The sequence below is a fragment of the Diabrotica undecimpunctata genome, chromosome 9, assembly GCF_040954645.1.
Source record: "Diabrotica undecimpunctata isolate CICGRU chromosome 9, icDiaUnde3, whole genome shotgun sequence".
Lineage (NCBI taxonomy): Eukaryota > Metazoa > Arthropoda > Insecta > Coleoptera > Chrysomelidae > Diabrotica > Diabrotica undecimpunctata.
Genome location: NC_092811.1, coordinates 131,676,682 through 131,691,611, shown reverse-complemented (window position 1 = coordinate 131,691,611; position 14,930 = coordinate 131,676,682). Strand labels below are relative to the sequence as shown.

Below are 14,930 nucleotides of genomic sequence, written 5' to 3'. Positions count from 1 at the left end.
TGACATTGATTGTTTGATTTATGTCAGAAAGACACTCGTTTCTGTTTATTATATTTTTTGTTGTTGATAACTAGCTCTTGATTGTTATTATGGTTACGTACAAAGTCTTAATATATTAATTTCAATGAAACTAATATATTAAGACGCGAAAACCAATTAAATAAAAGAGAATTCTTAGAAATGGTATGCATAAATAAATATCAATGCGTTAATAAAAAAACTGATATTGATAAACTAAGCAATATCTATAATTACATTCTGTCTTACGAAAATTAATACTATAATTTTCCAATATTAGATTTTCTGACTATAAATATTAGAATTTCAAAAAATTTAAATATTCATATTTGGCGCCACTTTGTACGTAACCATAATAACAATCAAGAGCTAGTTATCAACAACAAAAAATATAATAAACAGAAACGAGTGTCTTTCTGACATAAATCAAACAATCAATGTCAAAATGAATTTTTACAAAATTAAATTAAATTGGAATATTGTACTTACATAACTGTATAATTTTTAAAATAAGTTAAGTTTTAATGTTTTGCAAATTTAAAAATTTAATGGATTAACCTCATGTTGTAAGTTTTTTTACTAGTTTTATACAATGCTATTTAGTTCTAATTTCGTTGTATTTACTGATACCATATTTTAGCATATCCTGAAGAAGCAAATAAATTTTGCGAAAGCTTGAATAAAGAACAAAGAGTTTTACTTTCCTGCCCTATTAATGACTGCAACCTCAAAATAAAACTTTATTTTACATAACGTGTCAGTCAATAATACCTAACTACTTTATATATATATATATATATATATATATATATATATATATATATATATATATATATATATATATATATATGCCAAAAAATCTTTTTTTGGCATACAAAAAATTTAAAAATAAAATCGACCTTTTTTGAGATTTATCTCCATGTCATATAAACATATACATAAAAGAAATTTAAAATAACAATAATTATATTTTCCCTTTCAGCTCTACGCCCATGACTACTATGTACTAAATATCCAATGATAAATAAAATAGTTTGGAAAATTCAATAATGTATAAAATTATCGAAACAATATTAAAAAAGATATTATGATTTTTCCATTTTTTAAAACCAAAGTGACAAAAATCAGAACATAATAATTAAAAAAAATATATTCCCTCATTGGAATCGAACTCGCGACTTCTGGTTCTAAATACCGCGCTTCAACTCATTCGACCAGTAACCTTAAATAATAAGGTGGCTAATCAATGTCATTATTTGACAAGAACATTATTTAGATGTCAGTTTTTTGGTTGTATTTTGTGTTTGTGTTTATTTATTTATTGTATTCAAAAAATAGAAAGGTTATTACGAATCGTAGAAGTTCCAGGAAGGATATTTATTTGTAAAAGACTATGACCAAATGTATATATCTACCAAATTAATATAAAATAATAATAATAACAAATATTAAAAAATATATTTACAAAAGGAATATTTTTATTCTCGAAAGAGAAAGAGAGGGAAAATATATCTTCTGTCTCTCTCTAACTTGTATCTTACATATGTAATGATTTTGACGATTCACTCCTGTACAAATTTCCAACGTCGAACGCGCGTATAGAAGTATAACTTCAAAAAGTAAGATATTTATTGTACAACAATATACTTACAAAAATCATCACACATATCTGTCAAAGAAACTTAGTTTTTGCTATTGCAAAAGTTAATGCTGTAAGCTAATGTATTACATTCAATTTCAGTCATCGATTCTGTAAAAAGCGGTTTTCAATTTTTCTTAACCAAGTGCAGGAAATTTGCTGGACAAGTAATCAAAACAAGGACGATTCTGGTCTAAGGCCTTTACAAATTGATTCATCAGCCCTAGTTTAATATGTAACGAAGGTAATATTATTTTCTCTCGGCCGACCAATGCTTCGTTAGCTTCTCCTTAAACTAAAGCATCTCTAGAACGCCATCTTGTTGTCCCAGGAGAAAGTTTACCATCTTAAAATTAACACAGATCGCCCACTGATGTTGGTCATACTGGATGTTTTTTAGCATTAGCGGTATGGTTTTAGATTCTTCTTTTATTTTTGTAGAATGCCCAATTGGCATACTTCCATATTTGTTGCCATTATGTAGAAGGACACACCTTAAACTTCGTTTGGAACTGTCGATAAAAAGACGCCAGCGATCTGGTGTATACTCCGATACACCCAATTTTTCTAACAGTATTTTAATATTGTTACAAAAAATCATATTATCATCTTGCTGAGAAAAAAAAAGCAAAAGATCTTTTTCTCTATTACGGTAGTGTGTAGTTTTGGTGTTTGAGCGAAGAAGATTTTTGAAGTTATACTTCTATACGCGCGCTCGCGTATAGAAGTAAATATTGCAGTTTAATTTGTATTGTATTATTATATTAATAACAAAATAAACAATGAATTTTACTGCAGAGTATGTGTAAAAAAATTTTTGCATTCAACTCCTTTCATACATATATATGAAAATAAAAATATACATTTTCAAAATATTGATTCAATCCTTCATTGTTTGTAAGTTGTTATTAATTCTGTTTTTTTTTTCTGCTATGTCTTACCTATAGAATTACATATGTAATGATTGTGCAGATTGACTCCCAAATAAATTTGTAACGGCGAATGCGTGTATAGAAGTGTAACTTCCACCGGCAGTCCCACTGGACTGCCACACCCGTTTTTTTTTCCTTTAGTCTGCAGGCAAGCAACAGGAAGAATTTTTTGGAAGGTTCAAATCTCTAATAAGATCGCGTAGCTCTTCCTGGGTAAAGCGCTCAGGACGTGTTGAATTTTTTTAAAATCAATGTCATCTTCCTTAAATCTATTAGTGTTTAGTTCGTCAGATAACGTTTCGACATTATTTTCTGGTAACGTGGGTAGACTGGTAATTATTGGAATGGGTATCTGCTCAAGCTGATGTGGAATTGGTCTTATTGCTGAATCCATGTTAGGATATGTCCAATGTCCACGTATGTTGCTTGTTACGATTAATGCCCTTTATATTTGCAAGACAGAAATAGCAATCGTCAAAATGATTTTTTGGTTCCCTCCATAACATTGGAACACCAAACTTTAAACATTTTCGTTGTCCTTTTATCAACTGTCGCAAGTTTTCAAGACAGGTTTTGCACACTACATGTGGAGCACAGGATTTATCTTGATCTCCTAAGCCCCCTTTCAGACGAGGATACTGTATCCGAGATACTGTATGCGAGATACAGAATTGTCGATGGCGGCTGTATCGGATTCACGGGCATGCTCGTCAGTATGAAAATAGTAGCAGTGCAGTGCGGTTATATTTTTGGATTATGGATGTAGAAGAGTGTGTTATGCTGTGGTACATATTAAATAAAAAGAAACTGAAAAGACGACGTAATTTGTGGGTTCATCCTATTGTAGAATTAAGAGAAACCAAGGGAACGTATAGTTTGCTGTATCAAGATTTATTGCAAGATCCATCGAAGTTTTTTAATTATTTTCGAATGTCTGTGAAGTCGTTTGAAGAACTTCACAAAATTTTGGAAATTCAATTGAGTAAAAAAGACACAACTATGCGTAGAATTATTTCATCAAAAGAACGGCTTCCTATGACTTTTTAAAGTTAAAGTCTATGACTTAAATTTAAAATAAATATGTGTACTTATCTCCAATTTGTAAATTGTTTACCTCGCCCTAAATAAAAAATGACCGTATTCCTTTCACAATAATGTAGTTTGATATTCGTTAAATAATCAAAATTCCAATTAGCAAACTTTTAAAACTAAACTGTATACGCATGAAACAAAATATTAAACTATTCTACTATGTATTTATAATAAAAACATGTTTATTTCTTACCATATTTATTTTGCTGTACTGCAGTCATGGCCTCAAAATTGTCGCTTAGAATTTTCGACCCAGCACTGCTGCTTTTTATTTCTATTGCAGTAATCTGGCGATGCTGTATCCCATAGACAGGGATTTGATTGTACCAAACAAATAAATTTGTCACTATCAAATACAGTACGCTCCATTATTCAGAAAACTATATTCAGAAAACACCGTCTTTCTTTCGTTGCTCATTCACAATTATTCGACAGAAAATCGCGCGTCTATGGAATGTGGTGCAAAAGTATTCGTGTCTGAAAGCGTTCATTTAACGTAATGTTTCTTCTGTATCTGGGATACGCATTCAGTCGTCGGCGACAGAAAAGTCCGAGATACTGAATTCGGTATCTCGCATACTGTATCTCTCGCGCGTCTCGTGTGAAAAGCTCCATTTGAGTCTATGTAATATCTGCGTCTCGGATACGCGTATCTCGGATACAGTATCCTCATCTGAAAGGGGGCTAAATGAACACCAAAATAGGCTTGATGTACCCTTTTTATAAAATCACAAACTGGTTTTCTACTTTCCTTTACAATGAACTTGCCACATATGTAGCAAAAAACATCCGGGTTATTCACACAACAACGCCTGTTTGTAGAAGCCATGGTTTTCAGTTGTCAAAAACAAACTCTTGCAACGAAACTCTTATAATAGAACGCAGTTGACTTTATAGGAATTTATTAAGGCCGTTTTAGAGAAAATACTATTTACTTATCGGACAATTGTTAAAAAGCAATTAGCGCTAATTTCAAGTTATGGGCATTTCCAATAAGTACATTTTAATTAGAAGATTAAGTATGAATTTGTCTTAGAATTTGATAAGTTTGTTTATAAACATATTGCAATTATACTGGTCGAATATACAGAAATGTAAGAATATTTCATTATTTGACGATTATGGTATATATATTGTTCGATATCTCGAAAACTAGAACTAATACAAAGAAAAGGTTTACATTTTTGGAATCAGCACGGATAAATTAACCAAAACAGTTGATTTTTTCTCTACCTAGCGCCTACACACTCAGCGCTCGAGTGTGTAGGTACCCTTTGCCCGTTTTCTAGGTTGTATTAGTATTTATTTTTGTGGCTTGCGCCGTTTAATAGTAATTTTTCAATTAGGTCTGTTTTCATTCATATTTATTTTGTAGTTAAATATTCGCGTTGATTATAATTAACACTTTTCATATCTAGGTGTTACCACTCCCAAAGGCAGAAGAGGCCACACAGCTTTAGTGACACATGGATCTATGCTAATCTACGGCGGATATCAAGACCTAAGAGGATCGACCAATGAACTGTGGGCGTACCATTTCGGTAAGTTTCGCCAAGCATTTCACTAACGATATTTAACAGTGTACTCCACTCAAAAACTGCTTTCGCAAACAAAATTATCCAACCCTTTGTTGATTGTATCTGCGAGCTCAATAGAATTTCTAGCTAATGGATTTTAATTTGTATGCATTCATGCAAACACAGCTAGTTTATAAAGTGGAGTGTGCATTGAATAGAGTCGGGGAAATATTTGTTTTTCGTGATTCTGTTTTTTTGTAACTGGATGTAATCGTTCTCTGTATTTCTTCTTTTGCGGTCATCAAACGAAGCAATAAATCAATATCTTTTTAACATTAAAACACTATCCATTCGTATTATTTGCGATTTTTTTCAAATCCAAAAATGTATAAAAAATTAAGATGAAATTTTGATTAATTGTTTAAACGAACAAGGGAACATTTATATGCCTAAAATGTGCAAAAAAATTCAAAATTTATTTATCTACGTCACAGGTAACGCATCAACGAGCAAGGCGTTCTGCGCAAAATGATCGTTTGCAGTGATTGAAATGAAGTACAACGTCAGTAATTACGTCATTCTTCTTTTTTGGAGGGATAGATGTAGCATGTAGTACGTATGTTAGAAGGTTGATTGAGGTCAGCAACTTCCAAAGGAATTTGAATTAAATCGCTAATCAGAAGCTTCACTGAGCGTTGCAAATTTGGCATCGCAAAAAGCTTTTCAAGCCATAATCTTGTGAGTTGTTGATGTAGATTTAACATAAAAGCCTTTCTCCTAATTGGTGCCTGATTATTTCTTGATAAATTATGATTATATATAATCCAATAGTTTATATACGCTATGTTGATCATACCATAGAAGATCTTCTTCTTAGAGTGCCGTCTCCCTACGGAGGTTGGCACTCATAATGGCTATTTTTATTTTTGTACTTGCTGCTCTTAACAAATCAATCGATCTACATTGATACCAATCACGTAGATTCTTCAACCATGAGTTCTGCCTTCGGCCAACAGATCTTCCTTGAATCTTTCCCTATATTATGAGTCTCAAAATTTCATATTTTGGCCCCCTCATCACGTGGCCTAGGTTTTTCAGTTTTCTGGTTTGTATAGTGGTGATTAATTCTGTTTCTTGTTTTTTAGGGATGGTTATAAATGCTGACTTCAGCCACTCTTGTGGTATTATTCCCGTATCGTACACCGTGTTGAATAAATCTGCCAATACTTCCAAGTTATCCTCTTCCACTAGTTTTAATAGTTCTACTGGTATTTCATCTAATCCAGCTGCCTTATTGTCTTTAGAGTTTTTGAGAGTATATTTGATTTCATCTATCGTGATCTTCTGTCTTGTATTTTCTGCATTTCACCTCTTTGATCTTGGAAAAGTTCTCTAACGTACTCCTCCCATCGTCTTAATTTCTCTGGTAAATCTATTAGTAGTACTCCTTTTTTGTCTTTTATGTATCCTTGCTGTCTATTACCATATAAGACTGACCATAGAAGATAGAAAGCGGCTATCGCTTACCCGGAGTTTTTCGGGTGCAACTTCGATGGCCACACATTTGGTCGAACGTGTCCACACCACCCTTTGTTTGGTTATAGTGCAATATTATTTCTGGCTTTTTAGTAGTTGGACAACCAACTGAACCTTCGTGTATTGTCGATAAAACTAGAACGGTTTTGTTCTTTTTGGATTTATACGACACTAACGCCTTCTGTCGGTCAAAACAAAATCTTGAATTTCCGATTTCTCTGTTTTTAAGATTAATTATTTCAGGGGGTTTCAGAGTAATCGTCTCTCATTTATTAGTAGAAAAAACGTAATAACGTAACATTCTTGTGCTTTATCAAAATTATCAAAATCACTATTATGTAATCCGTCTTCTGTACAACAGAGTTCCCCTAAATATTATAAAAACTATCGAAAACATCTACCAAAACAACAAAATGGAAGTCAGAATAGATGGACAACTTACAGAACTTATAGAAATCGGTAGCGGAATAAGACAAGGGGATTCATTGAACCCATGCTCTTCAATTTAATCATGGATGAAATCATCAAAAACGTTAACAAACGGAGAGGATACAGAATGGGAAACAAAGATATAAAAATACTCTGTTACTATCTTCAAGATGAAGATAGTCTGCAAAGACTGGTCCACAGATTTAACATAAGAGCAAAAGAATTTAATATGACAATCTCAACTCAGAAAACTATAACAATAGTAGTCAGCAAAGGACCAACTAGATGTAAAATAAAAATTGATAGCATCAGTATTGAACAAGTAATGGAAATAAAATACTCGCGAATTACACTGTCTAGCTATGGAGACCTGGACAAAGAAGTGAGAGATCAAGTAGAAAAAACAAATAGACTGGCAGGATTCCTTAATAATACTATATGGCGAAACAGACACATTAACACTGAGATGAAATCAAGAATTTATAAAGCCAGTGTAAGACCAATAATGAGATATGCCTCAGAAACAAGACCCGACACAGCCACAACGCAAAGGCTACTGGAAACTGCAGAGATGAGAGAACTGAGAAGAATCTCAGGAAATACGCTGAGAGATCGAAAGAGAAGGAAGTAAGGACATTAGAACAAAATGTAACGTACAGTATATAAATGAATGGACACTTACAAAACTATAGAAATAGGCAGCGGAATAAGACAAGGGAGTTTATTGAACACCATGCTCTTCAATTTGATCATGGATGAAATCATCAAAACCGTTAACAAAGGAAGAGAATACAGAATGGGAGACAAAGAAATATAAATATGTACTCTGTTACGCAGACGAAGCAATATTGATGGCCCAAGATGAAGATAGTCTGCAAAGACTGGTCCACAAATTTAACATAAGAGCAAAAGATTTTAATATGATAATCTCATCTCAGAAAACTAAAACAATAGTCAGCAAACAACCAATCACATGTAAAACAGAAATTGATGGCATTATTGTTGAACAAGTAATGGAAATAAAATACCTGGGAATTATACTGTCCAGCTATGGAAACTGGACAAAGAAGTAAGAAATGGACACAGAATGGGCATAAAATAAAAAAAAAGAATGGAATAACTACATAACCAGAATGAAGGAAAACCGTGTCGCCAAAATATGGAGTGACAACCTTCTATATAGGTATTAATCCGCCAATGAACAAGCAGAGTTGCTTATAAAGAGGAAGAAGAAGAAGAACAACAAGAAATTCACTATTATTTCGCCCATTTTTTTAAAATCTCGCAAAAAAGGCAGGATTATCCTTGTTCCGGGTGGCTGCAATATTTTTTTCTTTAGTTTTGAGTACTAAAGAATAAAAAAAAAACTGGTATCAAGAGTGTGTCCCCAAATTTCAAAATTAATGTTTTTGGTATAAAAAAAGTAGATATTTTTTGAGGAATTCGCCATATGGATGGAAAAGGAAGAACAGATAGGACCATACAGAAGTACGATAGAAGGATAGACGCCAGGAAGGACAAGAATCGAATCTGATAAAATAAAAAAAAAATCATTCATAGTTGAAAATAGTACCAGATGCAATGCAATCTAAATATAATTTTGAAAAGCAGTTTATCACCGTCTTTCCAGAAATAAACGAATGGGAGTCGAATAAAACGAATCACATAATGACAGATTCATGCTGGTATATAGTCTCTAGAAGAAGCTGGGGTTGGAGCTAAACCAAGGCTACGCCTTAGTGAAAGTCTAGGTAATCACTCTACTATCTTTCGTGGAAATTTATGCTATAGAAATGTGCCTGTAGAGACTAATAAAGAGGACCTGCAGGAACAGATCTATAAAAATTATATTGGATAGTCAAGCGGCTTTAAAGGAACTGGAATCGAATCGAGTTTTCTCAAAGTTAGTTTCAAACTGTTTTCAGAATTTGATACATATCGAAAAAAGTAACTAAGTAAGTTTTATCTGGGTGCCTGATGGTAAACATATAGTACCAATCCACTAGACTTATACCCACTTGACCCATAAAAGTTGGTAAGGAGTTACAGAATTCTGAGATGATAAAAAAAAAAGAAAATATGTACAATAACAATTTAATTAGTTACACTACAACTGGTTTATATTGGCCTTCTTCCGAAAAAAAACCTACAACAAAAGAAACATAATTAGGCTTGATTGTCTATTAAAATATATGAGACAAATTTAAGAATAAACGGTAACGACTCCTTCGATTCCCACTTCGCTATTGTTCCTACTGAAGGTTTATTCCACCTCTAGTATAGGACACAAAAACAAATATCGCAAACATTCGATTCTTGCTGCATGTAAAAAATTACATATTCCGTTTTGTTTTGTTCAAGGCAAACAAATATAAACGAGTCAGTTATTTGCTAAATTGAATTATTTAATTAAAATATTTGTTATTGATTTGATCTTTGGCATTTATTATTTATACAGCTAATGCAGGTATTCGCATTCATACATTTTTTAGATAACACACGAGGGAGGTACAAAAAGTAAAATAAAAGGCATGTAAGTGTAAAACAATTTTTTTAAGTTGGCACTCTGATGTGTAAGGGTATTCTACGTAAATTACTTCTTCATCATAGCTATTTTAGTCCAGTCGTCTGAAGGAAGACGTAGAAATTGTCGTGTTCCATTAATATTTCGTCTATCTCTTGATTTTGTTTTCTTGTTATATTATTTGTTTTACTGTATGTATGGAAATAATTGTCAATCACCCCGGTCTTAACCCTTTCTGCTTTAATTTCCTATTTACTTATTTGCTTAGCATTTGATTTACCTTAAGTAAGTTTTTTATTGTTGTAGAATTTCTAGGCTACCGGCTTACAGTATATACCACATCATCAGCCCACAGTACATCTTTGTTATAACGAAAAGTAAACGATATCAGATACAAGAAGTCTGTTTTATTCAGAAGGCTCAAAAACGTAATAAAAAACATTAACCATACTTAGGTCCCTATAAAACAAAAAGCGGATGGTATAACCAAGAATATAGAGAAATAGCAGAAAAAAAAGTGCAATCCAGAATTAAATGACTAGGAACAGATAAAGAGAAAGACAGAGAAGAATATGAAAAATTAAGAAAGAATGCTAAAAAAGTGATAAGGTGAAACAAAAGAAGATGGGTAGACGAAAAAATGCAGGAAATAGAGCAGGAAAGAACAAACAGAAATACGAAAATTTTTTACAAAAAGATTAAAAAACAAACCAAAAATACAAAGGTAAAACAAACGGAATAAAAAATAAAGAGGGAACAGTGTTAATAAAAGATCAAGAATACAAGCAAGTATGGAGGGATAACTACAGAGAGCTCTTGATGGAGAAAATAACAGGAGAAGAAATGAATAACGAGAAGGAAACGGTGCACGAAGAAGAAGTAGATATAGCAGACATCGAAATTTTAAAAGTACCATTATTAGAGGAATTGGAGGATGTAATACAGAAAAGCAAAAATGGAAAAGTCCCTGGTAAAGATGGAATTAATATGGAACTAATAAAATACGGAGGAAGAAAGCTGAAAGGAAAAATACTGGCACTATTGAAAAATATATCGAAAGAAGAGAAAGTGACGGGGAACTGAAAGGTAGGGCAGATCATAACAATACATTAAGAGGGAGACCAACAAATTTGTGAAAATTATAGAGGAATAACGTTACTAAATACAACATATAAAATATTTACATCAATAATAAAAAGGAGGTTATCAAAGATCACAAAGAAGACAGTGAAACAGTACCAATGTGGATTCACAGAAGGAAGATCTACAATAGACGCAATACACACAATAAAACTAATATTATTATATGCAGGAGAAACAATGACGATGGTCAAAAAAGATAAAAAAAACTTAAGAATAGCGGAGAGAAAGATTATGGGAACCATACTGGACCAATCAGAACAGACCAAAATGAAAATAGAAGCAGAACAAATGCAGAGATTAAGGAAGAACTTAAGGAAGACATCGTGACTAAAATAAAGCAATGCAGAGGTAGATGACTAGGTCACATTTGGCGAGCAGGAGATGCAGCAGTGAAATATGCAATGATAGAATGGGATCCAGAAGGAAGAAAGAGAAGGGGAAGACCAAGATCAAAGTGGCTGCAAGATAACGATGCAAGACGAGACACATCCAAAATTCCGTAACTTACATGTAACCATTTGTAATAATACAAAAATCTTAGCTTATAATAAATTAATTTTTAAATTCACGAATCACAGAAGTTCACAAAAACTAGTAGAAGATTTAAAAATGGAAAAAGTAGAGACATTTTATTATTTTGCACAACCATGCTGTTGGCATATTGGCAACCTTTGCATCATATGATTCTAGTCTCACGTTTGTTATACCATATTTCTTTCTACTCATCTAGATATCGTTTTTAATAAAACGACCCTATCCTTATATTTATGTGAGCAATCATTATACTTAAACGGAATTCCACCCGGTACATCAAAGAAGCAATAAAAAATGATCACTCCATTTCCGTTTTCTTTTTTATTGATCATTCTCCCTTTCCATTTTTTACAGACACAGAATCCTGGCACTTGATCTCGACGATCGGAAAGGGCTCCTCAGAATGCCCCCCGCCTCGGCACAAACATTCAGCAATCCTCCAAGGAGAAGCGATGTGGATTTACGGAGGAATGACCGACCTTCAAGAGAGGTCGGATCTCTGGAAGTGGGACATTCCATCGCGGACATGGCATTGTGTCAAGAGCAAGATAAATCCGGGGCCGTTGCATAGCCACGCGGCGTGTAGACTTCCATCTTCTCACATGCTGGTGTTCGGGGGAGAAAAAAACGGCCAGGCTAGTAACGATTTATGGAAATTTAGTTTTGGTAAGTGTTGATAATTATAATTTGTAATATACAGTGCTTTTCAGATAAAACTATTCATCTTAAATAACTTTTGAACTTCTAATTTTTAGGAAAAACACAAAAATTCGTCAATTAATATTTGAAGGGGGAGACATTATATCATATTTTTAAGGTTGCTGGGAAATGCACCCTCTCAGCACCAGTATCATTCCTTTATTTTTTTAAATTACTTCCCCCTTTTTTTTTATTTGATATTTGGATTTTCTTCTTTGTACTGATTTCAGAAATATATAACACATGATGCTTGAAATGATTAGTTTATGAGAGAAATAAATACAAAAGCAAAAAAACTGGAATGAAAAAAAATAATTTTTTTAACAATTTTATTACAAACATATTACTTAACATTTCACTATCAAAAATATTTACAATAATTGTTCAAAATAAATCTCCAGGAAGTGATGGTGTACCCACGGAACTTAATAAATGTGGAGGTGCTACTTTGACTAATCATATATATAAAATCATACTGAGAACCTGGAGTGAGGAACAAATCCCGAAAGAGTGGTGTATTGGGATCGTTTGCCTGCTACATAAAAAGGGTGATCAATTGGAATGTAGAAACTATAGGGGAATAACCCTCCTTAATACAGCATACAAAATATTTTCGAGTATTTTATATTGTCGCCTGAGTGCATATTCAGAGGAGCTTCTTGGCGAATATCAAAGTGGTTTTAGGTCTGGTCGATCAACAACAGACCAGCTAAGGCAAATACTGGAAAAAACCAATGAATTCAATATCGACACATATCATCTTTTCGTAGATTTTAAATCGGCCTATGATAGTGTCCTAAGAAATAAATTGTATGAAGCCATGGATGAATTCCACATCCACGATAAACTGATAACATTGGTTAAGGCTACAATGCGTAAAGTTGTTTGCAAAGTCCAAATTCAGGGCGAACAATCACAGGCATTTGAAACGCATGTTGGGCTGCGACAGGGAGATATGCGCTGGCGTGTCTCCGTTTGAACATAGCTCTGGAAAAGGCGGTCAGGGATGCCCAAATAGACAAAAGAGGAAACATTTTTAATAAATCATCCCAAATTTTGGCATATGCAGATAATGTTGACCTAGTTTCCCGCACAATACGCAAGCTAGAAGAAATGCATACCACCTTGTCAAACGCCTTAAAAAATATGGGCCTGCAAGTAAATGAGGAGAAAACTAAGATAATGGTATCAACACCCAACATTAGAGCCAGAAACATCGGCCACCAATTCACGAATGATAACTCTACCTTTGAAGTGGTGGACAAATTCACATACTTAGGCTCCCTGATGACCAAGCAAAACCTCATGATGGAAGAAATCAAGCGAAGAATAATCCTAGAAAACAAATGCTATTTTGGACTGAGTAGACATATGAGAAGCAGAAACTTAAGCCAAAAACAAAAATAACCATATACAAAACCCTTATACAATCAGTGTTGACATATGGGTCGGAGACATGAACCATTTCCAAGGCAGATGAAAATCTCCTGCTTATATTTGAACGAAGAATCCTGAGAAAAATATTCGGTGGCATCTGTGAAAATGGTGTTTGGAGAAGGAGGTACAACTACGAAATATATCACAGATATAAACCTATATTTGGTGGTAAAGACGTATTATCCCTTATAAAATCGAAAAATAGGACGACTAAGATGGGCAGGACATCTGGCAAGAACACAGCAGAACAACCTTCCTAGAAGAATCCTTATGTCACAACCTGTGGGAAGTAGAAGTAGGGGTAGGCCAAAACTCAGACGGAGGGATGGTGTAGATGAGTATGGTAGAAAAATAGGCGCAGCAAACTGGCAAGAATTGGCAATGGATAGAACTGACTGGCGTAATGGGAAGGTGAAGGCTCTTTTATAGGGCTGTAGCACCAATGATGATGAATTGTTCAAAATGACGGCCATTCACTTTCATACAATAGTACAATCTATTTTAAAATTCTTCTCTGACATTGCTTATCACTTCTTCTTCTTCTTAGGGTGTCTGTCCGTTCCGAACGTTGGCGATCATTCTGGCTATGATGACTTTGTTGTTTGCTATACGGAACAGCTGTGTTAACTCTTTCTATACCATGCTGTCAGGGTAGCAAGCAAGGATATTCTTTTTCGTCCTAGGACCCTTTTTCCTTTAATTCTACGTTGCAAAATGCATTGGAGTAGCTCATATCTGCCTTGATTTCTCATTATTTGTCCCAAGTACTGCAACTTAGGCCCTTTACGATGTTGACCAAATCCGAGGTTGTGTTTATCCTTCGTAGTACTTCTTCATTGGTCACTTTGTCTGTCCATGGTATCTTCAGGATCCTTTTGTATAACCATAGTTCAAAAGCCTGAAGTTTTGATAGAGTTTTCGCCTTTAATGTTTACGTTTCTACTCCGTACAGAAGCACTGATTACACGTAATATTTTTTAAGCCTTATTTTTGTTTCTATTCATTCAAAAGTTTTTCCAAGTATTCTTCCCATACTTTCTTTTTAGCTTCTTTGTTTATGGCAAGATTGCCTTCATCATCTGTTATTTTTTCGCTGTTGCGTTTTCGGAACTTCTCAGCTATTTCCTTCACCTTTCGATGGACATTGAAGTTATCATATCGACTCTGATACTCCTCTATTTTTTGACCTAGTTTAATTTTTTGCTTCTCTTTGGTATCTCTTATCTTTCTTTTGACGATGGTATGTATTCTCTTATATTCTTGATGATTTTCTTTGTTTTTTCTTCTCTGATCCATAAGTTCAAGTATTTCATTGGTCATCCACGATTTTCGTTTCTCTGTATCTTTTTCTCTCTAATTTCTATTACAAATATTTGTAGTATACTTCCGTCAATCAAGTAGTCAGAAAGAGTTTTTAAATACTTTCTTTT

At 33.6% G+C, this 14,930-nt stretch overlaps 1 protein-coding gene across 2 annotated transcripts in view; it reads left to right on the top strand.

Moving 5' to 3' along the window:
- LOC140451476 (uncharacterized) overlaps positions 1-14,930 on the top strand; it is an 86,233-nt gene that overhangs the window by 52,443 nt on the left and 18,860 nt on the right. For both annotated transcript variants that reach the window (XM_072545298.1, XM_072545297.1), the window contains 2 exons: positions 5,100-5,222; positions 11,719-12,030. In XM_072545298.1, coding sequence (XP_072401399.1) covers positions 5,100-5,222; positions 11,719-12,030 — 435 coding nt within the window. The remainder of the gene's footprint in view (positions 1-5,099; positions 5,223-11,718; positions 12,031-14,930) is intronic.